Source organism: Dendrobium catenatum, unplaced genomic scaffold, assembly GCF_001605985.2.
Source record: "Dendrobium catenatum unplaced genomic scaffold, ASM160598v2 fragScaff_scaffold_923, whole genome shotgun sequence".
Classification (NCBI taxonomy): domain Eukaryota; kingdom Viridiplantae; phylum Streptophyta; class Magnoliopsida; order Asparagales; family Orchidaceae; genus Dendrobium; species Dendrobium catenatum.
The window spans coordinates 1,130,914-1,150,648 of NW_021319385.1; the positions used below are offsets into that span (position 1 = coordinate 1,130,914).

Here is a 19,735-nt window from a genome sequence, read left to right on the forward strand (position 1 = left end):
GTTGTTTACACATCACTTAGGAGCTTTATGTTTTGTTGTTTATATACATTTTCTTGTATGCATTAGTTAGGAGCCCTCATGGGGTGAAGGAATCATGTTGTTATGATACCTTTGTATTTAATAATGTATATAATATTAAAAAAAAATTGGAATTATATATCATATTTAAGTTAATTTAATATTTAAAAAAATATTTTATATTAAATTAAATTATATAAATATATTATAATTGAACCGGACGGTTCTTAAGAACCTGGCCGGTTCAACTGGCGGTTCAAACCGGTTTTAACCGGTTTGATGCTAGACCGGTTTCTTAAGAGGACTGAACCGGCCTTAGGACCGGTTCACGGTTGAACCGGTCGAACCGGCCGGTCCTGTCCGGTTTTCAAAACCATGTCACTATGTTCATAATATCATTCGAACCTTGTTCATTTTATTCGTATATCCTAAACGCTTTTTGGGGAAAAGCCACTCTTAAATCCATATATACAATTAATCAAATTTGTTATACACTATTGCCTATTATCCTCATTATGAACGCCATTTTGGAAAGGTTCCTAATTATTTTATGTTTGAAGTTTTTCCTTGTTTTACTTTATTCTTCTAGCCCACAAGTGGAGTAAACTTCAAAGTTCTACTTATCTCTGTCATTTCTTGGGATACAATTGAAAACATAAGGGCTATCATTGTCGAGTTCCTATATCATAGCATCTTTGAGTTCTCATAATGTCATTTTTTTGGGAAATACTACATTTTCTTCACTATCTTAGCTTCATCCCTGCACCATCTCTCCTCCCTATTTTACCTCTCACATTTTTTATCCATTTTCTTTTGTTGTTAATACAACTTTTAATGTTGAAACATCTAATGCAATGACGATTGAACCTAAAGAACTATCTCTCTTTGACTATCTAAGTATTGCAACATCTTTTATCGAAATATCTCATTCAATTCCTAGAATTCTTATTGTTTGATGATCTACATGCACATTCTACAAAAGGTGGTCCTCTATCCATCTTCAAGGAACTACCATATTTACTCCACTATCTCCACTTTTTATGAACCCTTTACCTACTTGAAACGTGTTTTAATCTTCATTGGCAACAAGACATACTGAAAGAAGTTGATGCTATGAACCTATACTTGCTATTTAATTGATGTACCTGGAAGAAAGTTAACTGTTGATCATAAATGAATCCATACTGTCAAAAGTCGTTGTGGTGGTTATCTTGAATGTCATAAAGCCCACTTTGTTGCCATGGCTTTACATGGGAGTATGGTGTTGATTTTGATGATTCACTCTTGTTGCTCATCTTACTTGTGTGCTTTCTCATAGCTATTGTTGCTTTACACCAATATCCTCATTTTGAAATGGATGTCACAAATGTCTTCTTTCATATTGATCTTGAAAATGTTGTATATGCATCTATCAACAAGTCTTGATCTTCACTCAAAGGTTTATTGAGTCCATCAAGTTTCCTATGAACTTAAACTAACTCCCCAAATATGGTTTATAATGTTCAACATCACTATTAAGAATCTTGGCTATCACTATAGTCCTCCTGATCCTTTTTTTTTTTTTTTTGCTTATTGTAGTGATACCAACTGGTGATGATGATAAGGATGATATCATAGGGACCTTCACTGCCACTTTGAGATGAAAGATCAAGAGCACTTACATTACTTGGTTTTGAAATCTCCTTAGATTCACTGGTTATTATATCTCACAATTGACACCTCTGATCTTCCTAATCATGTTGACATCATCTGCTAAAATATTACCTCCATTTCTCTCGAACCTCAGTTATCTCAGCGACTCAGCTCTATTGATGCTCCACTATGTCAGATTTTCCTCTAGATTGACAACCGGTTGGAGGATTGATTTATCTCATTAATATCATTATTACTTATCCTGATATTACATGTGGGCATAGTGTCAATCAGTTACTTGCTACACCTCTCAGTACCCATTTTACTTTTGTTCTTAACATTCTTCATCATGCGTGAGGTGCCATTCTTTATGAATTTCATTACTCTACCAGATCTTCACCTATTCTTGTTATCTATGCTAATGCTGATTGTGTTGATGATCTTATTGATTGATAATCCATCATTACGTTATGTTTCTTCTTCACTTGGTTTTGTTTCTTCTTGGGCTCCTCTTTAATTTCTTAAGCTAGAAAGGGTTACTCTTCTATTGCTAAAGATCCTTCTCCTGCGAACATGTTAGGGGGTTAGTTTGGCTCCGATGGCCACTAAGATAAGCATTTTTCATGATGGTTCATTTATTATTTATTGTAATAATCTTTGTGTGATTTACATTGCTCCAAATGATGTCTATCATGAGTATACCAAGCATGTTAAGAAGATTACCATTTCATTCATGTTGAGATTTCTTGTTTGATTGCTCTTTTCAATGTATTGCTTCTTGAGAACTAGTCGATGTCTTCACCATGTCTCATCCTTTAGGATGATTTCCAGAACCTTACATCAAAATCCAATCAAGTTGACATTCTTCTATACTTCTTTGTGGTTGCAAGCAAAAATGATCTCTATTCATTATTGAGATATTCTCTCATTTACGAGGATGCTTCCCCCCTGATTGTATTCTCACTCTCCCGCTGCTCCCCCTTCCCCCCTCCTTTCCTCTCTCATTCTCTCATCATTTTTTTACATTATATTCTGCTATTTTTCTTGTTTAACACCTAGCAAATTTGTAAATATGTTTTTTGTCTAATTGCTTCATCATTTCTTCAGGAGAGGAGAACTAGAATTAGTGAGAAATTGAGGAAGTTGCAAGAAATTGTGCCCAACATGGATAAGGTATAAAGAAAGAAAGTGGTAAATTTTGAACTATTTATTCAATTTTTCTCATACTTATTACTTATATTTCCCAAATTAATTTTTATAATAGGTGAGGCAATTTGCACTTGTATTTCAGTAATGGAGTTTCTATCTTTGCTCATTTTTTTGTCGCCAATTGTATAATTCAATCTAGTGGATGAGAGTTATTAATTAGAACCTTGATTGCAAAATTTCAACTTGATTAACAATTTTTACATGCTGAGCCCTATATTGCAACAAAATGTTAAGTCTAAATGTATAATGTTCCTAAAAATTCATATGCTCATTGTTTCAGCAAACAAGCACAGCTGACATGTTGGATTTGGCCGTTCAACACATCAAAGGGCTGCAGAGCCAGATTCAGGTACATCAAGTATATTTTCTTGTTGAATTTAATAGGCCAATGACTAACTTCTCACTCCAAGCCTCACTCTGTCCATTTTTTTAAGAGCATCTTTTTACATCTTTTCTTTCTTTAGAAACAGTAATAATGCAAGTTTTGGAGTTCTGGCGTGAAAGTAGAAATAATGCCGTGTGCATTATGTTAATTCAGAAGTATAGATTTGTAATTAAGTTTATAGAGAAAATATTTTGTGCGTGATATGCTTAAGTTAGGAAGCCTACTGTTATTTTTCTTTTGCATGATAACAGAATTCTGCTAGCAAAATTATGTTTAAGAAACTTTAACCTGTATTATATTAAGGCTTAAGAAGATGTGCTTGGAATAATGGCCGACTCTAGTGTATATTCTGGAGGCCCTAAGAAGTCATAAAATAACTTATTTGCAAATGAAGGGGTACGTAAGATAGTAGATCAAGCACTCTATGAACCTTGTATTAGTAAGAACATCATGACTGGATTCACTTTTTTTAGTTAAGATTTAATTAAGATTTATGCTTACAATGATTAATATTTAGGATGTCGTTAGTCGGGCGTCGATGTCATGTTTCAAGCATCGAGAGAGGAGACGACAATGCTGTCATGACTCAGGCATCGATGTTGATTTTGAGATGATTTTTAAACATGTAGATGTTACGATGACGTCGGGCATTGATGTTGTAATGACATCGGACAGTATTGTGAATCCCTAACCGTGATCTGTTAAAGGGAAATGAAGATGGTAATGTGCAGGAAATGGAGTATTGAGTGTTGGAAATTGATTTGGGGCTGTTGAGAGGAAATAGAAATTTTTATTTTTATTTTTTTATAAATAAAATTTTGAAATAAAAGAAATTATATTAAACAAATTTCATAAAATATTTAAGACACACGTGTCCAATTTATTTTTAAAATCGGACACGTCTTCGGCATATATGATACATGTCGGAGAATTGTCGGACGTGTGTCGTGTCCGATAAGTGTAGGACACTGCATACCTCTTCGAGAAGAAGTGTCAGTGCATCATAGGCTGTCGATAATGCATATGTTTGGGGATGACGAGCGAGAGCTAATATTGTTGTTGGCAGTAGTGGTTGAGGTGAGAAGAGCGTAGAGGGGAAGTATTGCGTGAGCGAACAAGGTTAGTCGGAGGAGATCTCGATTGTGTGTGAAGGAGAATATTGATTTATTATTATTATTATTATTATTTAATTTTATAATAGCATGTATACTTGTGCCTCATAAATTTTAGTCACTCGCTCCTGTTAAATTTCTTTTTTATATCGAATTTAATATTTTGTTCATGTTTTTTTAGCCTTGCATGCTAGTATTTTTGGTCCTACTCTCTTGGATTAGTCGGCAACCATTGTCATATTCGAGTTAAATGGGCCATGTTGACACAAAAGAATTGTATATATTAAAGATATTTCATATGATTTGGTTGATTTTAAGAAAGCTTATCTTTACCCGTCATGTGAATTGATTTTGTGTGCATTATATATATATATATACCACTTATAAAAATGAATATAGTAAAACACAAATACATTATTTTCTTATAAGAAAATTAGATCGTTTAAATTACAAAGATTGTAAAGTTATTTCGAGTGAAAATTTATGTACCCAACATCGATTATTAGTTTGGACTTTAAGATAAAGGGTCGGAAAATAAAAAATAAAGTAAAACAATATTCTATGATTAGATGTTAAAGAATATTAATAAAAGTATTTTTAAAAGTAAGATTTTAGAACTTAATATTTTGTCTATGCATGAGGATATTAATGTTATGTGGGAAATAAAGTCTAGTGATATTAAGAATATTGTAAAAGATGTGCTTAGAGTATCAAAGGGAAAAGCTCTTAATAGTAAAAATAGTTGGTGGTGGAATTCAAATGCGCAAAAAAAGATAAAAAATAATAATATTTGTTATAAAAATTGGTTTAGATGTAAAAATTTTGATAATTGAGAAAACTATAAAGAGGCACGTAAGGAATTTAAGAAAGCTATATTCGATGCAAAGATCTTAGCTTTTAATGATTTATATAATATATTAGATACGAATGAGGGAGAAAAATATTTTATAAGTTAGTCAAACAAAGAGATAGGAGTAGTAAGGATTTAGTTTAAGTGAATTGTATTAAGAATGAATATCAAAAAATACTTTTTTTAGAAGATGATCTTCAACAAAAATGGATGAGATATTTTGCTAAACCTTTTAATGAAGATTGTAAAAATATGATTGACTTTAGTGAACTTAGCACCCTAAATGAAAATAAAGATTTTTATTTTTATCGGCGTATTAGTAAAATCGAAATTAGAGAGGCTTTAAAAAAAATGAAGTGTGGAAAAGCTGTTGGGTCTGATGATATTCCAATAGAGGTGTGAAAATGCTTAGGAGACGAAGTAATTTCTTAGCTTATTAAACTTTTTAATATTGTTTTGATGACTAAAAAGAAGCCAGATGAGTGGAGAATGAGCGTGTTAATTCCTATTTTTAAGAATAAAGGTGATGCACAGTATTGTGTGAATTATAGAGGAACTAAGTTAATGTGTCATGCTTTAAAACTATGGGAGCGAGTTTTGGAGCGTAGGTTGCGGCGTGATACTAATGTTTCTCAAAATCAATTTGGATTCATACCGGATAGGTCTACTATGGAAGCCATACATTTATTGAAAGGTCTGATGGAGAAATATAGAAAGAATGAGGATCTTCATATGATATTTATTAATTTAGAGCATATGATAAAGTTCCAAGAAAAGTGCTATAGAGAGTTCTTGAAAAGAAATGAGTAAATAATACTTATATTCAAATCATTAAAGATATATATGCAGGAGTTATTGCTTGTGCTTAAACACAAGGTGATTTGACTAAGTATTTTCCTATTTCGGTTTGATTACATCAAGGATCAGCCTTAAGCCCATATCTTTTTGTTTTAGTCGTGGATGTTCTCACTAGACATTTGCAAGAGGATGTACCTTGGTGTATGCTTTTTGTTGATGATATTCTTCTTGTTGATAAGACTACAGAGGGAGTTGAAGGTAAACTTAAATTATGGAGGTCAACCTTAGAGTCCAAAGGTTTTCTCTTGAGTAGATCTAAAACTGAATATATGGAGTATAATTTTAGTAGCAATAGAGCTAGTGAGAGGATTGTGACTTTGGGAGATCAAGTCATTAATAAGAGTACACGTTTTAGATATCTTGGATCTATTGTTCAGAGTGATGGAGATATTATCAGCAGAATTCAAGTTGGATGGTTGAAGTGGATGAATGCATTGGGCTTGTTGTGCAATAGAAAAAAGTTTCCCTCAAACTTAAGGGAAAATTCTATAAGATGGTGGTGAGATCTGCAATGCTTTATGATGTCGAATGTTGGCCATTAAAAGAAAAACATAATACTAAGTCAAGTGTTGCAGAGATGAGGATGCTTAATGGATGAGTGGCTTTACCCTTAGAGATAGGATACGAAATGAGCATATACGTGAAAAGTTTGGAGTACCTCCAGTGGAAGATAAGATTAGAGAGAGTCGCTTTAGATGGTTTGGTCACATTAAACGGAGGCTTTTCGATGACCCGGTTAGGAAAGTTGAGGTTTTAGATTTGACTTATGTTAAAAAAGGTGAAGGTAGACCTAAAAAAATTTGGTTAGAAAATATTTGAAATGATCTTTCTTTATTGGATTTAAATGAGAGTTTGACTTTTAATATGACACAATGGCGAAAAAGGATTCATGTAGCCGACCCAACGTAGTGGGACAAAGGCTTGATGTTGTTGTTGTTATTGATATTGACTTGTTTGTATCGATCTAAGTGTTGGCAATAAATAAGTCATTGATGGCCAATGATTAGGATTGATTATAGCAAAGAGAAGATATTAGCATCTATGAAGCATAAGATAATGAAAAATAAATTTAAGATAATTGAATTTACACAACAATAGTGGGCTAGAAAGGAAGAGTGGCAGATCAAAGATAATAGGGATAATAATTATGAAAAAGTATTAACGTAGAATATGTTTAGAATCTCATATAACACTCAAAGAAAATAGAAATTTTGCTTTCATAAAACTTGTCCCAAATAATTGGGATAAGGGGGCAAAGAATGATTGCAACTCATTTCTCATCTTTAAGGTCTGTTTTTAAAATAGTAACTCAAATAAGCACTAGAGCTTAAATTGGTATTGAAATCCAATCCCTGCCAGAAGTTATATCAAAGAAACCTGGTCATTCAATAACAAACTGAAGGAAGATTCTGTCTCCTTTATCTGACAAAATTATTTGTTTTCTCTCCGCAGATTCTTAAGCAAGAGCAAACAAGTTGCACATGTGTAAGCAATGATGAGGACTCGTTAGTTTAGGAACCTTCAGATTCTCTTCTCCAATAAATGTTTCATGGTCCCTTAACTTTTAAAAGGGTCACCTGTTCTATTATAGTTCGTCTTGTCACAGTTCCTGGAGCATCAAATCCGAGCGAACTCTGTAAGTTTGTATAATGAAATTAGGTCTGCTATCTTTAAATGTATGATGTAATTTTGGAATTTAGCCAAATCTGACCTTTGATTGATTTGCGTTATAACTGGTCTTTCAGTCAAGGCTTTGCATTGCAAGTCTGTCATAGACTCACAATCCAGAACTTTATTGATTAGTGATTAGCTGTTCAAGGATGAGTTGTAGAATTGCTAAATCAGCATTTTTTTTTTTACATTTAGGTCAATTAAGGCTTCGTTTGGGGCGACTTTCTTGCTTCTTTTAAAGCAGCTTTCTACTATAAAAATTTTAATTTTTGTACTAAAAAATCTTTTTCAGAAGAAAGAAAAAAGTCGTTCCAAACGAGGCCTAAGTCAAACTCACACAAATCATACATGCGAGACTCAAAATTCAGACTTAGTTGATAAAAAAACTCTCAACTAACTAATCAAAATATGCTGTGTTGAATCAACAATATTAAGAGTAGATATCATCATCATTACTTGTCTAATAATCTTGTACATCAGACTTTATATTTTCTTAACAGCAATGAAACCCGGTTTGATTTGGACTAACCAAATGTAACAAGATGAAATTCTTGCAATTTGAAAGAGCACGTTTTGCTTAGTTTTAATAAAACAGTTTGGGATATTTCATCAGCACCCGGTTTGATTTGGACTAACCAAATGTAACAAGATGAAATTCTTGCAATTTGAAAGAGCACGTTTTGCTTAGTTTTAATAAAACAGTTTGGGATATTTCATCAGTACTCAATTTTCAACTTACATTATTGTTTGTTAGAAATTTTTTTTTCCTAGTATTTTATTGGTTTTCGGTGATGGTGCTGAGATTGTAGTGGGGATGAGGGCACAAATGCAACAGTAGGTACCAAAGATAGCCCAAATCCAGTGTTAGGTGGATCATGTCCACTCTATTTTCTCAAGGGGAAAATATAAGCTCGTTATCAGGTCATGAGGTTATTCAAAAATTCTCCAACAGTTGATGATGATGAACTCAACCAGTGAGTGCTGCTTTCAGAGGACTGCAGTTGAAAAGAAGAAATGAGACGGATTATTCTGTGCGGACACCGGATGCCATCCGAAGTCAAATCAAAGCGAGCCACATCGCCCTTTTGTTGTGTACTGGGTGACGTGGCGCGGTCTGATTCGCCTCTGATTGACCCGGTGTCTGCACAGAATAATCTCTCCCTTGCCCGAGAAGAAAATACATATGCCCTGGCAACCAATATTCTTAAACAACGAGCAGAGGCGACAAAGAGCATGATAGTTGCCTGCGGTGGCGAGTTCAGCTGGGTCGGGTGCTGAGGCAGCTCGCTTGATGGGTGAGTTCAGGCCTTGGGTTTGGTATTTCTTTCCTTTTTTTTATATTAAACTTATTCGTAACAAAAGGTTGGTCCATTGGACCCGCAAGGAGCTGAGTCCTTTCCTGTAGATTCCTGCAATCTGCAAGCTCAGCCACAGTATCCCCATTAACAATAATTTAAGACAAATACCAAGATAATCTTTGAGAATTGTGTAGTGATATTATACATAAGGAACTGGAACTCAAAAGCCTGTTGTTGATTCATTCGAAGTAGAAATCATAAGAATGATTCTGCGTGAAGTAGAAATCATAAGAATGATTCTGCATTCTATGAAATCGGTTAATTATAAAAAATAATTGGACAAAACGGTTAGGGGATCCAACGCTTAGTCTAATAAAACCATGTTTCAATTCACACAGCCAATTCAGCATAAAAAATCAATCGAATTTGTTTTCTAAAGGAGCAATTGGGTAAACATTCAAAAGAGAGTGTGAGACAAGAGAAATTATTTTATGCGGAGACCGGGCCTAGAACGTCTTCTGGAGACCAATTAGAATGCATCACGCCAACGGTACCGAGCGAAGGGGTGATGTGATGCATTCTGATTGATCTCCAAACGACATTCGGCGTCCGCACAGAATAATTATACAACCAGAAACAATGATTATTCAGAATTATTTATGATACCAATCAATCAATTGTATTAAATTCAACTTCATGATTCATGGACTCTATCATCAATATAAAAAAAAAAATGATTCACATAATGAAGTTTAAACTGGAACATCAGGCTTTAGGCCTTCCAGTTCAACGACACGTTCATGAGGTTTAATATCATAAACTTTGAACTGATAAAGTTTCAGAACGTGAAGCTATAAATATGACTACTGTTCTTGGAGACAAAAAAAGAAAGAGAAGAAGTCAAAAAAGGGAAAAAAGAAATATAAAAAAGAGAGGGAAAGAAGAGAGATTTCAAAAAAGCGCAAAAAAAAAAGGTTAAAAAAAAAAAAAAAAAAAAAAAAAAAAAAACCTTTACAACCATCATTAGTCTACCATCGGTGCTTTGCCTTCCAAAATGAACTCACACTCCTTACAATCCTTGCAGACCTTGATTTAGCCAAAGGCTTAGGCTCCTGTGTCGTCTCAATAACTCCAATAGTCCTGGCTTCAACACACTCTCTGGAAGGTGAAGCTTCTCGCTGTCGCTGCTCCCTAAAGAGCTTCAGGAGCTTCCTTGCTTTCTCCTTTCCCCTCTGCGTCCCATTTGCTGAAACTGATACGAGAGCTGGAATTACCCCTTCTTGCAAAACTGTGCAACAAGAACTCTCATCTCCAGCGCAGAGAATCAGAAGGCACGACACGGCCTGCTCTTGCACCGGTGGCTGACCTATATTCAGCGCTGTTGCTATCGAACTGATCAGCCCTGGCGTTGCGACCATCTCATTCATAGCTGACTGACACGAAGCAATGCTGGCGAGGATAGCAAGAGCCTTCTCGGACCAGGGGCTACCTGTAGGTTTTCCATTGTTGGAGAGGAGGAAGTGGAGGCCATCGATGATGCCAGCACTGATGAGATGATTTACAGTAGGAGCGTGAGAGGAGAGGTTGAACAGACAAAAAAGAGCGTCGTGCTTGCAAGATGTGCTATGGGAGGACTCTGGAGATAGAAGCTGGAGAAGGATGGGGACAGCTTGGCTTGAAGCAATAATGGGCTTCGCTCGATCAAGACAAGAGAGGTTGAGGTATAGCGCAGTAGCTGACTCACATGTCGTGGGATTTGATATCATCTTCTCTAACAATGGAATCACACCAGCGGAGAGAATTATGTCTTTATTCCTAGAAGACAGCACTTAAAAGAAACAGTAAGTGAGGGGCATTAGGTGAAAGAAAAACTGTGACTTTTAGTGTAAGTGATCAGTCTATGTGGCCGTTAACAGGGGTACTTGTTCCATTTAGATTTATGCAATAATATCTACAGTTATGTAACATGGCAGTTTAGGGCAGGGCGATGCAGTCAAAGATTGCAATTTCGGGCAGGCGTATGAATTGAATTTTTTTTTCTAGCATAACTCATATATATACAATGCACTGCAAGATCCCTAAGATGCATGGATAGCCAATCATTTCCTGGAAAAACCAATTGAGATGCCTGAACAGTTTAATTATATCACGGGTCACGGGTTGGGTTCAGGTCAAACTCAAAATTGACCCGGCACTATTCGGGTCAACCCGAACTTGACCCATTTTTTTTGCAAACGGGTTAGTTTTTCGGACCAGAACCCGACCTGCTTCAGGTCCGGGTCAACCTGACACAACCCGGGATAAAAAAAATTGCTAGTTTTCAGGTCAAAAAAAGGCTCAAACTCCACTTTTCGGGTCAAAATGGGTCTAAAACAGGTCAATCTCGGGTTTCTGAATCAAAATGGGTTTTCGGGTCAAAATAGGTCAATTTCAGGTCAAAGGGTTAACCCAAACCCGACCCGATTTTTGAAACCGATAGAATTGTTGAACCTGAACCTGACCTATTTCAGGTCCGGATTGACCCTAACCCGAAATTTTTGAGTCGGATTCGAATCGGATTTTTGGATCATGCCAAATATTGACACTCCTAATTACATGTAAACATGCATCAACGCAAATGAAATTCTCACGCAAGGCAAATTATTGCGTCCGGTCACCTGACATGCGGACATCCAATCTGGACACACCACCTCACCCGGATGCACTGGGCCCCGGTATTTTTGAGTGATGTGGCGTGTTTTTATTGGTGTCCGGACGAATCCGGACACCAGACACAATAATTTGCCAATAGCAGAGGCAGCAAAAGTTTTGTGAGTGATGCAACACCCACCAAGCAGTGCAAAAGAACATTATATTCCTAGTTCTTTAAAAAAAAATTCACAAGGATTGTGCCAAAATTTTTGATTAAATGTCAACGTACCTGCTATTATTGACAGCCAAATTGAAAAGAGCTAATGCGCCAACCTCCTGAGCTTTCTCATCTCCCTCATCAGTGGCTGACTTCAGAAACTGTACTAGTGCTTCAACAAACCTATTTGCACCCATGTATATCCTTGCCTCTCCATCATCCTTCAGCAAAAACCTAATCTCTTCCATAGCTTTGTGTTGCTTCGTTCTACTCTTACTATCACGCAAAATCTCAAGCAAGCTCTCATATCTTTCAAATTCTTGTTCTTTGCTCCCTGTAGCATCGCTAGTATTTGTATTGCTGGGATCATCTGGAATATGTTCCTCAGTGAAGCCAACACTCTCCTCCGAGGTACTCCTCTTGGCAGCCTCATCGCAAGATTTGAGGCTTGCTATGGAACTGGAATCAGAAGCACTACGCGCAGGCAAGGATGGCCTCCAGGACTTTATATCAAGAGATGCTGGAGGACCATCAGGCACTAGAAATCCATTTTGCTGACACCAACTAGCAATCAGACCTTTTACACAAAAGTTTGGAGTTAAAGAAAAATGTGTAAGCTTCTGTTGGGTCTTTGGGCACGTATTATGCCCATCTTTGAACCATTTCTCAATGCAAACACGCTCATAGGTTTGTCCAGAGGAAATAATGACTGGTTCATGCATGATCTGTAAGGAGATTGGACATCTGAACTCCTCAGGGGGTGTCGGTATTTCTTCTGATCGTGGCTTGGAACTAAAAGAAGCCTGCCTTGATAATTGCCTTCCAAAATCATCAGAAGAGCCTGGGACAGTAGGAGAACAAGGATTTGATCCTTGAGAGTCTGAATCATCCGGTGTGTCATTTCTGAAAAGTTTGGAGTATTTTCTAGTTAGATGTAACAGGTATGCCACGACTGATTCCTTCCGCTTGTCTTCCTCTGCACGAGCCCTTTCAATCAATTTATTGAGCGCTCTTCTCTCAGAAAGAGCAGCTCTCGAAGAAGTAATTCCAAGCTTCAACACAGCTTGATGGAAGACTTCGATTCCAACACTATCACCTGAACCACCATCGGAATTCTTCTTCTGAAGCAATGAGAGCACTTCTTCACCTGCTTTCTTCTCTACGTGATCCAATATAAACACAGTTCTTTCCAGTTCACCAACTATCTCCATTATCTGATTCCATAATGGTAAAAGCAAGAAAGAGTTCCATAATGCACATAACATATCGCCACATATAATGCAAGCACAATAAAATTTCAATTAGAAACATTTCAACTTGCGAGAAATAAGAAAATGAGAAATAAAAAATCAACCAAAAAGAGGGCGTACACTTTTCTTTTAGCAAATAAAGAGAACATAAACAAGGGCAGCCTAGGCTATAACTCCCGAGACCAATTTAAGTTTGAACTGCTAAAAAGGGAATCATCTAAGAATAAAAGTCAGCATCCCTGTGTAGCTAACCAAGACAGGAAGAATTGGCCCACTAGACAATATGAAAATTCAGACTTTTAGTGATAAGGAACCACTAATTTACCCATTAGAGAAATGTCTAATATGTTGATTGTCTCCATTCTTCTCCATCCCAGGGAAAAGGAAAGCTTAGTTGATAATTTTTTATATATATTATGATATCTCATGCCATATTAACTTGAGGTCTACCGACATGCTATTTTTTATTTTCACTGTTGCATGGATCATCTTTGATGGGTGATTTTGTAAGAAACTCAAACCAGCCTGCTTAAAAAATATCTTTAATTAATCCCATGCACTAAACCAGCCAAACGTAAGTAGAAGTCTTGTCCTAAATTCAAAATTCAGGAGTCTTGAAGGGTCATTCAAAACAAAGCATAGATAAGTATAAGGACTGACTTGACTGTGCAGCTCTCTTCTTGGTGGGGACTTGCATGTTTGCATGGAATTATTTTTCTAGGAAAGGTGAATGTCAAAACACAAATTTGATGTAGGTAAGATTCAAATTTGGGACCCTAATAATAACTTTCAAAATATTTATCAACTAAACTAGCTAATACTCACAATTGTGACTTGTGTAAGAGACAAAATAATAAAATAATGTAAGGTGGATAAAGAATAGGGGATTCTTTCCAAGGTTTTCAAGGTTTGACTGGTAGGGAAGAGTATCCCTACATGCCAAATCCAATGAGGAAGATTTATACCTCATAGGTCATAGCTGGTAAGAATTTGGAGTGCATAACAAGTCCCTTTTTAAGTCTCTCATAAAAAGTAAAAATAAGAAGAGCTTGTATCACTCAAGAGCGCTAAAAAGAACTCGCCATAACTCCAGCTTCCTAACGGCCATGATCTACAGCAAAATTCTCCCATAGATATAGCATCCACAAGACACTTTTCTCTTTCAAATATAGCTCAACAGGTACTTTAAAAGAAGCCTAAATCTCTACCCAATTTTCTCCTCAAAACTCAAAACATTTTCTTGCTTCACTTATAATCAAAACTATGCCACAGCTTGAACCCTCAGCAAGCTTCGTCTCAAAACCAGCATTTTGACCTTTTGAATAAACCATAGCGCGCTAATTCGTATTGTAAGATTTGAAGTAACAACAAACAAATGAAAAAGTTCGGACTGCAGAGAAAAAACGGTGATTGTTATTGTTGAAGCTGAAGAAACACAACATCCGAACTAAGAGGAATATATAACCTTGGCTTCAGAATCTTTATGCACAACTCAAAGATCTTCCCGCACTGCTTAAAGCAATTATGGAATATATTCCATTCGCCAAATCATACACTCTAGCAGTAACACCCCTACGAGGATCACTATGGCAAAAGAGTGTGTATCAAAGAGCATGAAGGGGAAGAAAAAGAAGATGAAAGTTGAATGGAGATTGAAGACAAACTACCAACTACAATCAAAGCAATAAGAGCATGGAGAGGATCTAACGTAGAAGCAAAATTGGAGTTCTTGATCTGTGACAATAATATGGACATTAGTGAGATCAACAACTACAGGCTTACTTTTCTATTAACTTCTACATTAATGTGCATCAAGTTGCTTTTTCTTGCTAAAATTAATTTCCCATACATTAATGTGGTGAAAAGTCATGGCATGAATGTGGCAAAACTTGAGATAGTGACAGAAGCAATTTGACCAAGAGTATATATACCACATAAATCTAAAGGAAATCCAAAATCTTGAATTTTGGATGGATGACAACGGTGCCTTCATAAGTTATGTAAGGAGATGGATGGAGAGTTGGAGACGTATATGAGGAAAAGACATGCTTTTTAATTCAAGACATTAGAGACACGAGAAGGAATGAATTCCATCACAATTAAGTATAATCATATTCAAGGTTTTATTCCTTAATAAGGGAAGACCACACCATTGGAGGTTGGCTACACCAAGAAAAAGTCAACTTCATCATGCTATGTAACTACAAGTCATGAATCAATTACGTTAAATATATGTTAGTTGCATCAACATGGCCCAATAAAAGTAGTGTTACATTAAAAGGATCAACTATATCAGTCGATAGGGGAATGGCTGCATAGAGGGCTTGGCAAGGCAGGCCACCCCATAGTTGACTAGGCCGTCAACTATACCGACCACTAATTTCCTTTTCCTCTTTATCTCTCTTGCTTTCTCTTACTCTCTTTCACTCTCTGTAAAAACCTCTCTATTTCCCTCTCTAAGATTTATCTCTCCCCATAATCCCTCTAGCACGCTCTCTCTCTCTCTCCAACTCTGTCTCTCTCACTCTCTTTCTCTCTTTACTTCACTCCCTCTCTCACTCTCTTATTCTCTCCCACACACACATGTTCCTTCCCTTTTTTAAAAAAACCACACTAAAACTCTCAAAAGAAAAAGAAGCAAAAAAAGAGAGATTTTTCTTTTTCCAACTAGCCACAAATTTTCCATCTCACTTCATCTTCGTCGCCGCTCGCTCAGGGTATAACATGAAACTTCAAAATTTAGTATCTATGCATATTGTTCTAACATATTGGGAAAATTTTGTACATTCTCTCATGCAAGTGGTGAGACCTATGCGCACTTTGTTAAGCCCAATAGGCTAGAAGAAATTTTGACCGTATTGTCTCACAACAAAGATCATAAATATTTTTTTTTAAGCATGATGGGAAGGCTCAACATCTCCTTATGCGCCCCTAACGTGGGGGAGACGTAGGAGGATACCGAATTTTTCAATAAAAGAAAGACTTAAAAAGAACATAATGATAGTGACTAGTGAACAAATATGCAACTAAAAAAATTGAAAATGATAAATTTAAATTCGCAACGTCAACAATTTGAACATCACAACTTTGAAAATGTACTGCATAGAGGCTTCAAATTCACATTAACTTTATGAAAGCTTAACGGAGAACAGGACAACACAAAACACTTCAAAAATAAATTCATCGCCATTTCAAAGTGGAAGCAAACGGACAAAAGGAAAGTATCCAATATGCAAGATAAATTGCACTGGCGGAATAAAATGCCATAGGAAGCAATAAAAGCTACATGACAATAACGTAGGAAGGTCATTTGGAAAAGAGGAAAAAGCAGCACAGCACTTATATCCTTAATTTAACGTTGGAGGCTACCTGATAACCTATGGCTTGAGGAACTATGTCCTGCACATTCGTAAGACTTTCCTGGAGAGCACATCTTGCCTTCTCAAATTTCATGAGGATGGAATCTCCTGTTATAGCCTGATAATAAAAAAAGTAGTATTTGAGATATCAGCTAATAGATAAAGAAGTTTCCGAACCACAACCAAAGGAACAATAGTCATTCTATTAAAGATGACATGAAGGTTTGCAAAATAATAAGAGTATATGGCTATTCAGAATCAACATAAAAGAAAACTCACCAAATACAACTTGCTGCACTCCGAGCAATGCTGAAGGAGGTTCTTTGACTTGTCAAGGTTAACATGCAAGGAACATAGTGCCTGTATTCCAGACTTACTTCTGGGTCTAGCCTCTTCCAGGACGGGGAAGATCGCCAAAATTTTATAAAGAATTGCAGAAAGCTGTCTACACATGTCACCATGCAACTGCATTTGGACACAGTTCAATAAATAAGTAGGTCTAGCTCCAGAAAAGTTGTGAAAAGCACTGAAAAATGAAAAACATGAAAGGTTTTTGCAACCAAAAACTTCCATTTAAGTTCAGAATTTAGGAGATTTAAGCATAAAGTTCTAAGTAGAAAAGGATTCAACAAGAAAGGGAGAGAGAGCCAGAGAAAGGGACAGAAGATGAATTGTAAAAGATAAATAATAAAACTCTGAGCAAGAAACATTGTTGGAGGCTGTTTGCTTGCAAGTAGGATTAGTAAATCCTCGCTTCAAAATTCTTATTAAGTTTAAATCTGAAAACGGTTTGGCATGAAAGGTATTACATTCACTTAAATCATGATAAATTATTTGGCAATTTTTTAATACTTTAATGATTTATATGATTATGTGATCTTATTATATCTTCTTGGTCTATGTCAACCAAAAAAATTGTATCAATTTATTGATACAACTTGTATCAGGATGGCCTTTAAAATTATTAGATTTACTTCAAAATTAGCGTTGCATACAACTGAGTTTGAATTACACTAATCTCAAGACAAAACAAATAATTTTCAAGCTCATCCTAATATAAGTATAAATGTATTAATTAGATTATTCTAACAAGTATAAATGTATAACAATAACAAGCTCTCCAATGGGGGAAAAATAATATAAAGATATCCTAAGGCATTTTATGTCAGAATGGGCTTCAAATTTTTTAAATTTATGTTGAGATTAGTATCATACATAATATCCAAAAAAACCTTAACATCTATTCTTACTCAAAAGCCGTCTATGATATATTTACATATTTGTTTTCATCCAACATAGGAGTAAAAGCAGCAACCTTACACAGCTCACCTTGGCCTGTTGGTTGAGAGCTTATGCTTCCAACTAAGAGGTCTTGGGTTCGAGTCTTTGTGTATGCGTTGTGTGTGTGAGTTTGCCTTAAATGGCCTAAATGTCCCAAAAAAAAAAGCAGCAACCAGTAAAGAGTCCCCCCATCAAGCTTTTTCTGAGAAAGTATTTGTGTCAATACCTTTGCATCGCTAAAAGCGAAGAGATTCTCCTCTGCCTCAGCAGCATCCATGGCTCCCCTCAACCAAATCTACTCCTCTGATAAAAGAAACACGTTTAAAACTATTATTATTTCAAAACAAAATATAATAATAACATATTGGCTGAATCACATATCCCAATAAATTAAAAAAGATTGAAGAAAATAACGATAAAGACAATCTTTTTTATAATAACTGCCAACCTAAAAATAAAAAAGAAATCGTCCAAAAAACATCGAAGAAGAGCGGACTGATCTAATATAATTTCAACATCAAAACGATCCAGAACGATCCAAGCGCGATATCTTTCCTCGTAAATAAATGCATTATGAAGAACAGGGAAAAAGAAAAGCTCCCCCCAGCAAACAATCAAGAAAATGAAGAAAACGAGATCCAAAAAACCGAAAGTTACATCAAGAGAAAAGTAAAATGAAGCTTGAAAAACATTAAAAACAAATCAAACAGCCTTGCGTCAGCTCGGCGCAATTAACTTGAGAAATAAGTTGGCGAAACATGTCTCGTCAATGCCTACGCAGAACCGGAACTATAAGCATCCATTCCATCGATCCAGATTCCAGACCTACTTGTTAGTTCTTCGACAGAGATCAATCGAGACAGGAACCACTCTAGCATGACAATGCAATATCATCTCCTCCGTCTATTCCAGCCTGAGAGATCGATTCTGAGGTAAGGAGGGCCGAGCGACCGGTGAGCGCGCCCCCGTGGTACGACGATAATGAGTAGTTTTCCTTAAAAAACTTACTATATTCCGTGTAATATAACTATTATTATTTGTGATTATTTTATTGAATAAAACTGTTATTGATACGGTTACTGATTTTTTTTTTCTTGATTTGATTTTTTACTTTCAAATGATTAAATATAATACTAAATATGTTATATCTTATATGTATAATATGTGGTTTGATTGTCTAAAAAAATAATATAGTGTAAAATATAAAGAAAATAATTTGGAGTTATTTGAATGAGTGTAAAAAGAATACATTATTTTATTTTATTTTGTTTGATTTTAGTTAAAGTGAATGCAATGTAAAATTGAAGGGAAGTGGATGGAAGGAGGTGGGCGGCGATCAATAGCAGTGAATTAGGCGGCGACCGAACTAGCTGGCGATGGTCAGTGGATGTGGTCTGCAATCGGCAGTGGTTGGCAGCAGCGATGATCTACAGTGGTTGGCGATGGTCTGTTACCGGCAGTAGAGGTATTTGACGGCCAAGGCAGCGGCAGAGGCCGATGGAGACGGTGGCATTCAAGCAAGGAGCGAGCGTTGTAAAGCATTCTCGCCCAATTTACCTAAAAAATGAGCCATTGTATTTACTTTACCTTTGATTTGCTTTTCATCCAATCAAACACACCCAAAAGTTCAAAACTTGTATATTAGGAATGCAATGCATTCACTTTTCTTTCAACCAAACAAACCCTAAATATATTTTCATATGTGGGATTGCTATAATTAGGGTTGCAAGTGACCTTAGTTGAGCAGATTTATGCTCAATTTTCAGCTTATTTATTATTAGTTTGTTCAAATTTGTTTTGAGCTTGATTCATTTTTTTATATATATTTGTATTTAAATTTAGTTATTTAATGTTAGATTTTCAAATTAGGTTCGTAATTAGGGGTGTCAATTTCGGGTCACAGTTTAGGTCGAACCTGAAACTGGCTTGGCACTATTCTGGTCAACCTGAACCCGACCCATTTT

At 35.9% G+C, this 19,735-nt stretch overlaps 2 protein-coding genes across 4 annotated transcripts in view; one reads left to right on the top strand and one right to left on the bottom strand.

The window, feature by feature from the left end:
- The window catches only part of LOC110108563 (transcription factor bHLH128), a 17,038-nt gene extending 9,156 nt beyond the window's left edge, over window positions 1-7,882 (top strand). For both annotated transcript variants that reach the window (XM_020839249.2, XM_020839250.2), the window contains exons 4-6: window positions 2,758-2,823; window positions 3,140-3,208; window positions 7,517-7,882. In XM_020839249.2, coding sequence (XP_020694908.1) covers window positions 2,758-2,823; window positions 3,140-3,208; window positions 7,517-7,579 — 198 coding nt within the window. In that variant the 3' untranslated portion in view covers window positions 7,580-7,882. The remainder of the gene's footprint in view (window positions 1-2,757; window positions 2,824-3,139; window positions 3,209-7,516) is intronic.
- Window positions 7,883-10,002: 2,120 nt separating this feature from the next.
- Window positions 10,003-18,738, bottom strand: LOC110108562 (U-box domain-containing protein 6). Of its 2 annotated transcripts, none has more exons than XM_020839246.2 (6): window positions 18,601-18,738; window positions 17,998-18,074; window positions 16,770-16,955; window positions 16,501-16,608; window positions 11,954-13,095; window positions 10,003-10,848 (listed from the first exon to the last, which is right to left on the bottom strand). In XM_020839246.2, the coding sequence occupies exons 2-6, from the start codon at window positions 18,046-18,048 to the stop codon at window positions 10,062-10,064; spliced, it is 2,274 nt and encodes a 757-aa protein (XP_020694905.1). In that variant the 5' UTR covers window positions 18,049-18,074; window positions 18,601-18,738; the 3' UTR covers window positions 10,003-10,061. The 2 variants fall into 2 exon arrangements, with proteins under 2 accessions (XP_020694905.1, XP_020694906.1); XM_020839247.2 differs by having other exon boundaries at window positions 18,597-18,732.
- Window positions 18,739-19,735: the final 997 nt, after the last annotated feature.

Coding starts and splice junctions, on each gene's coding strand:
- LOC110108562 (XM_020839246.2), bottom strand. CDS start 18,048: ATGGATGCTGCTGAGGCAGAGGAGAATCTCTTCGCTTTTAGCGATGCA. Junction 16,956..17,997: donor TCGCTTTTAGCGATGCAAAG/GTATTGACACAA, acceptor GTCCAAATGCAG/TTGCATGGTGACATGTGTAG. Junction 13,096..16,500: donor CTCAAGCCATAGGTTATCAG/GTAGCCTCCAAC, acceptor TTATGGAATCAG/ATAATGGAGATAGTTGGTGA.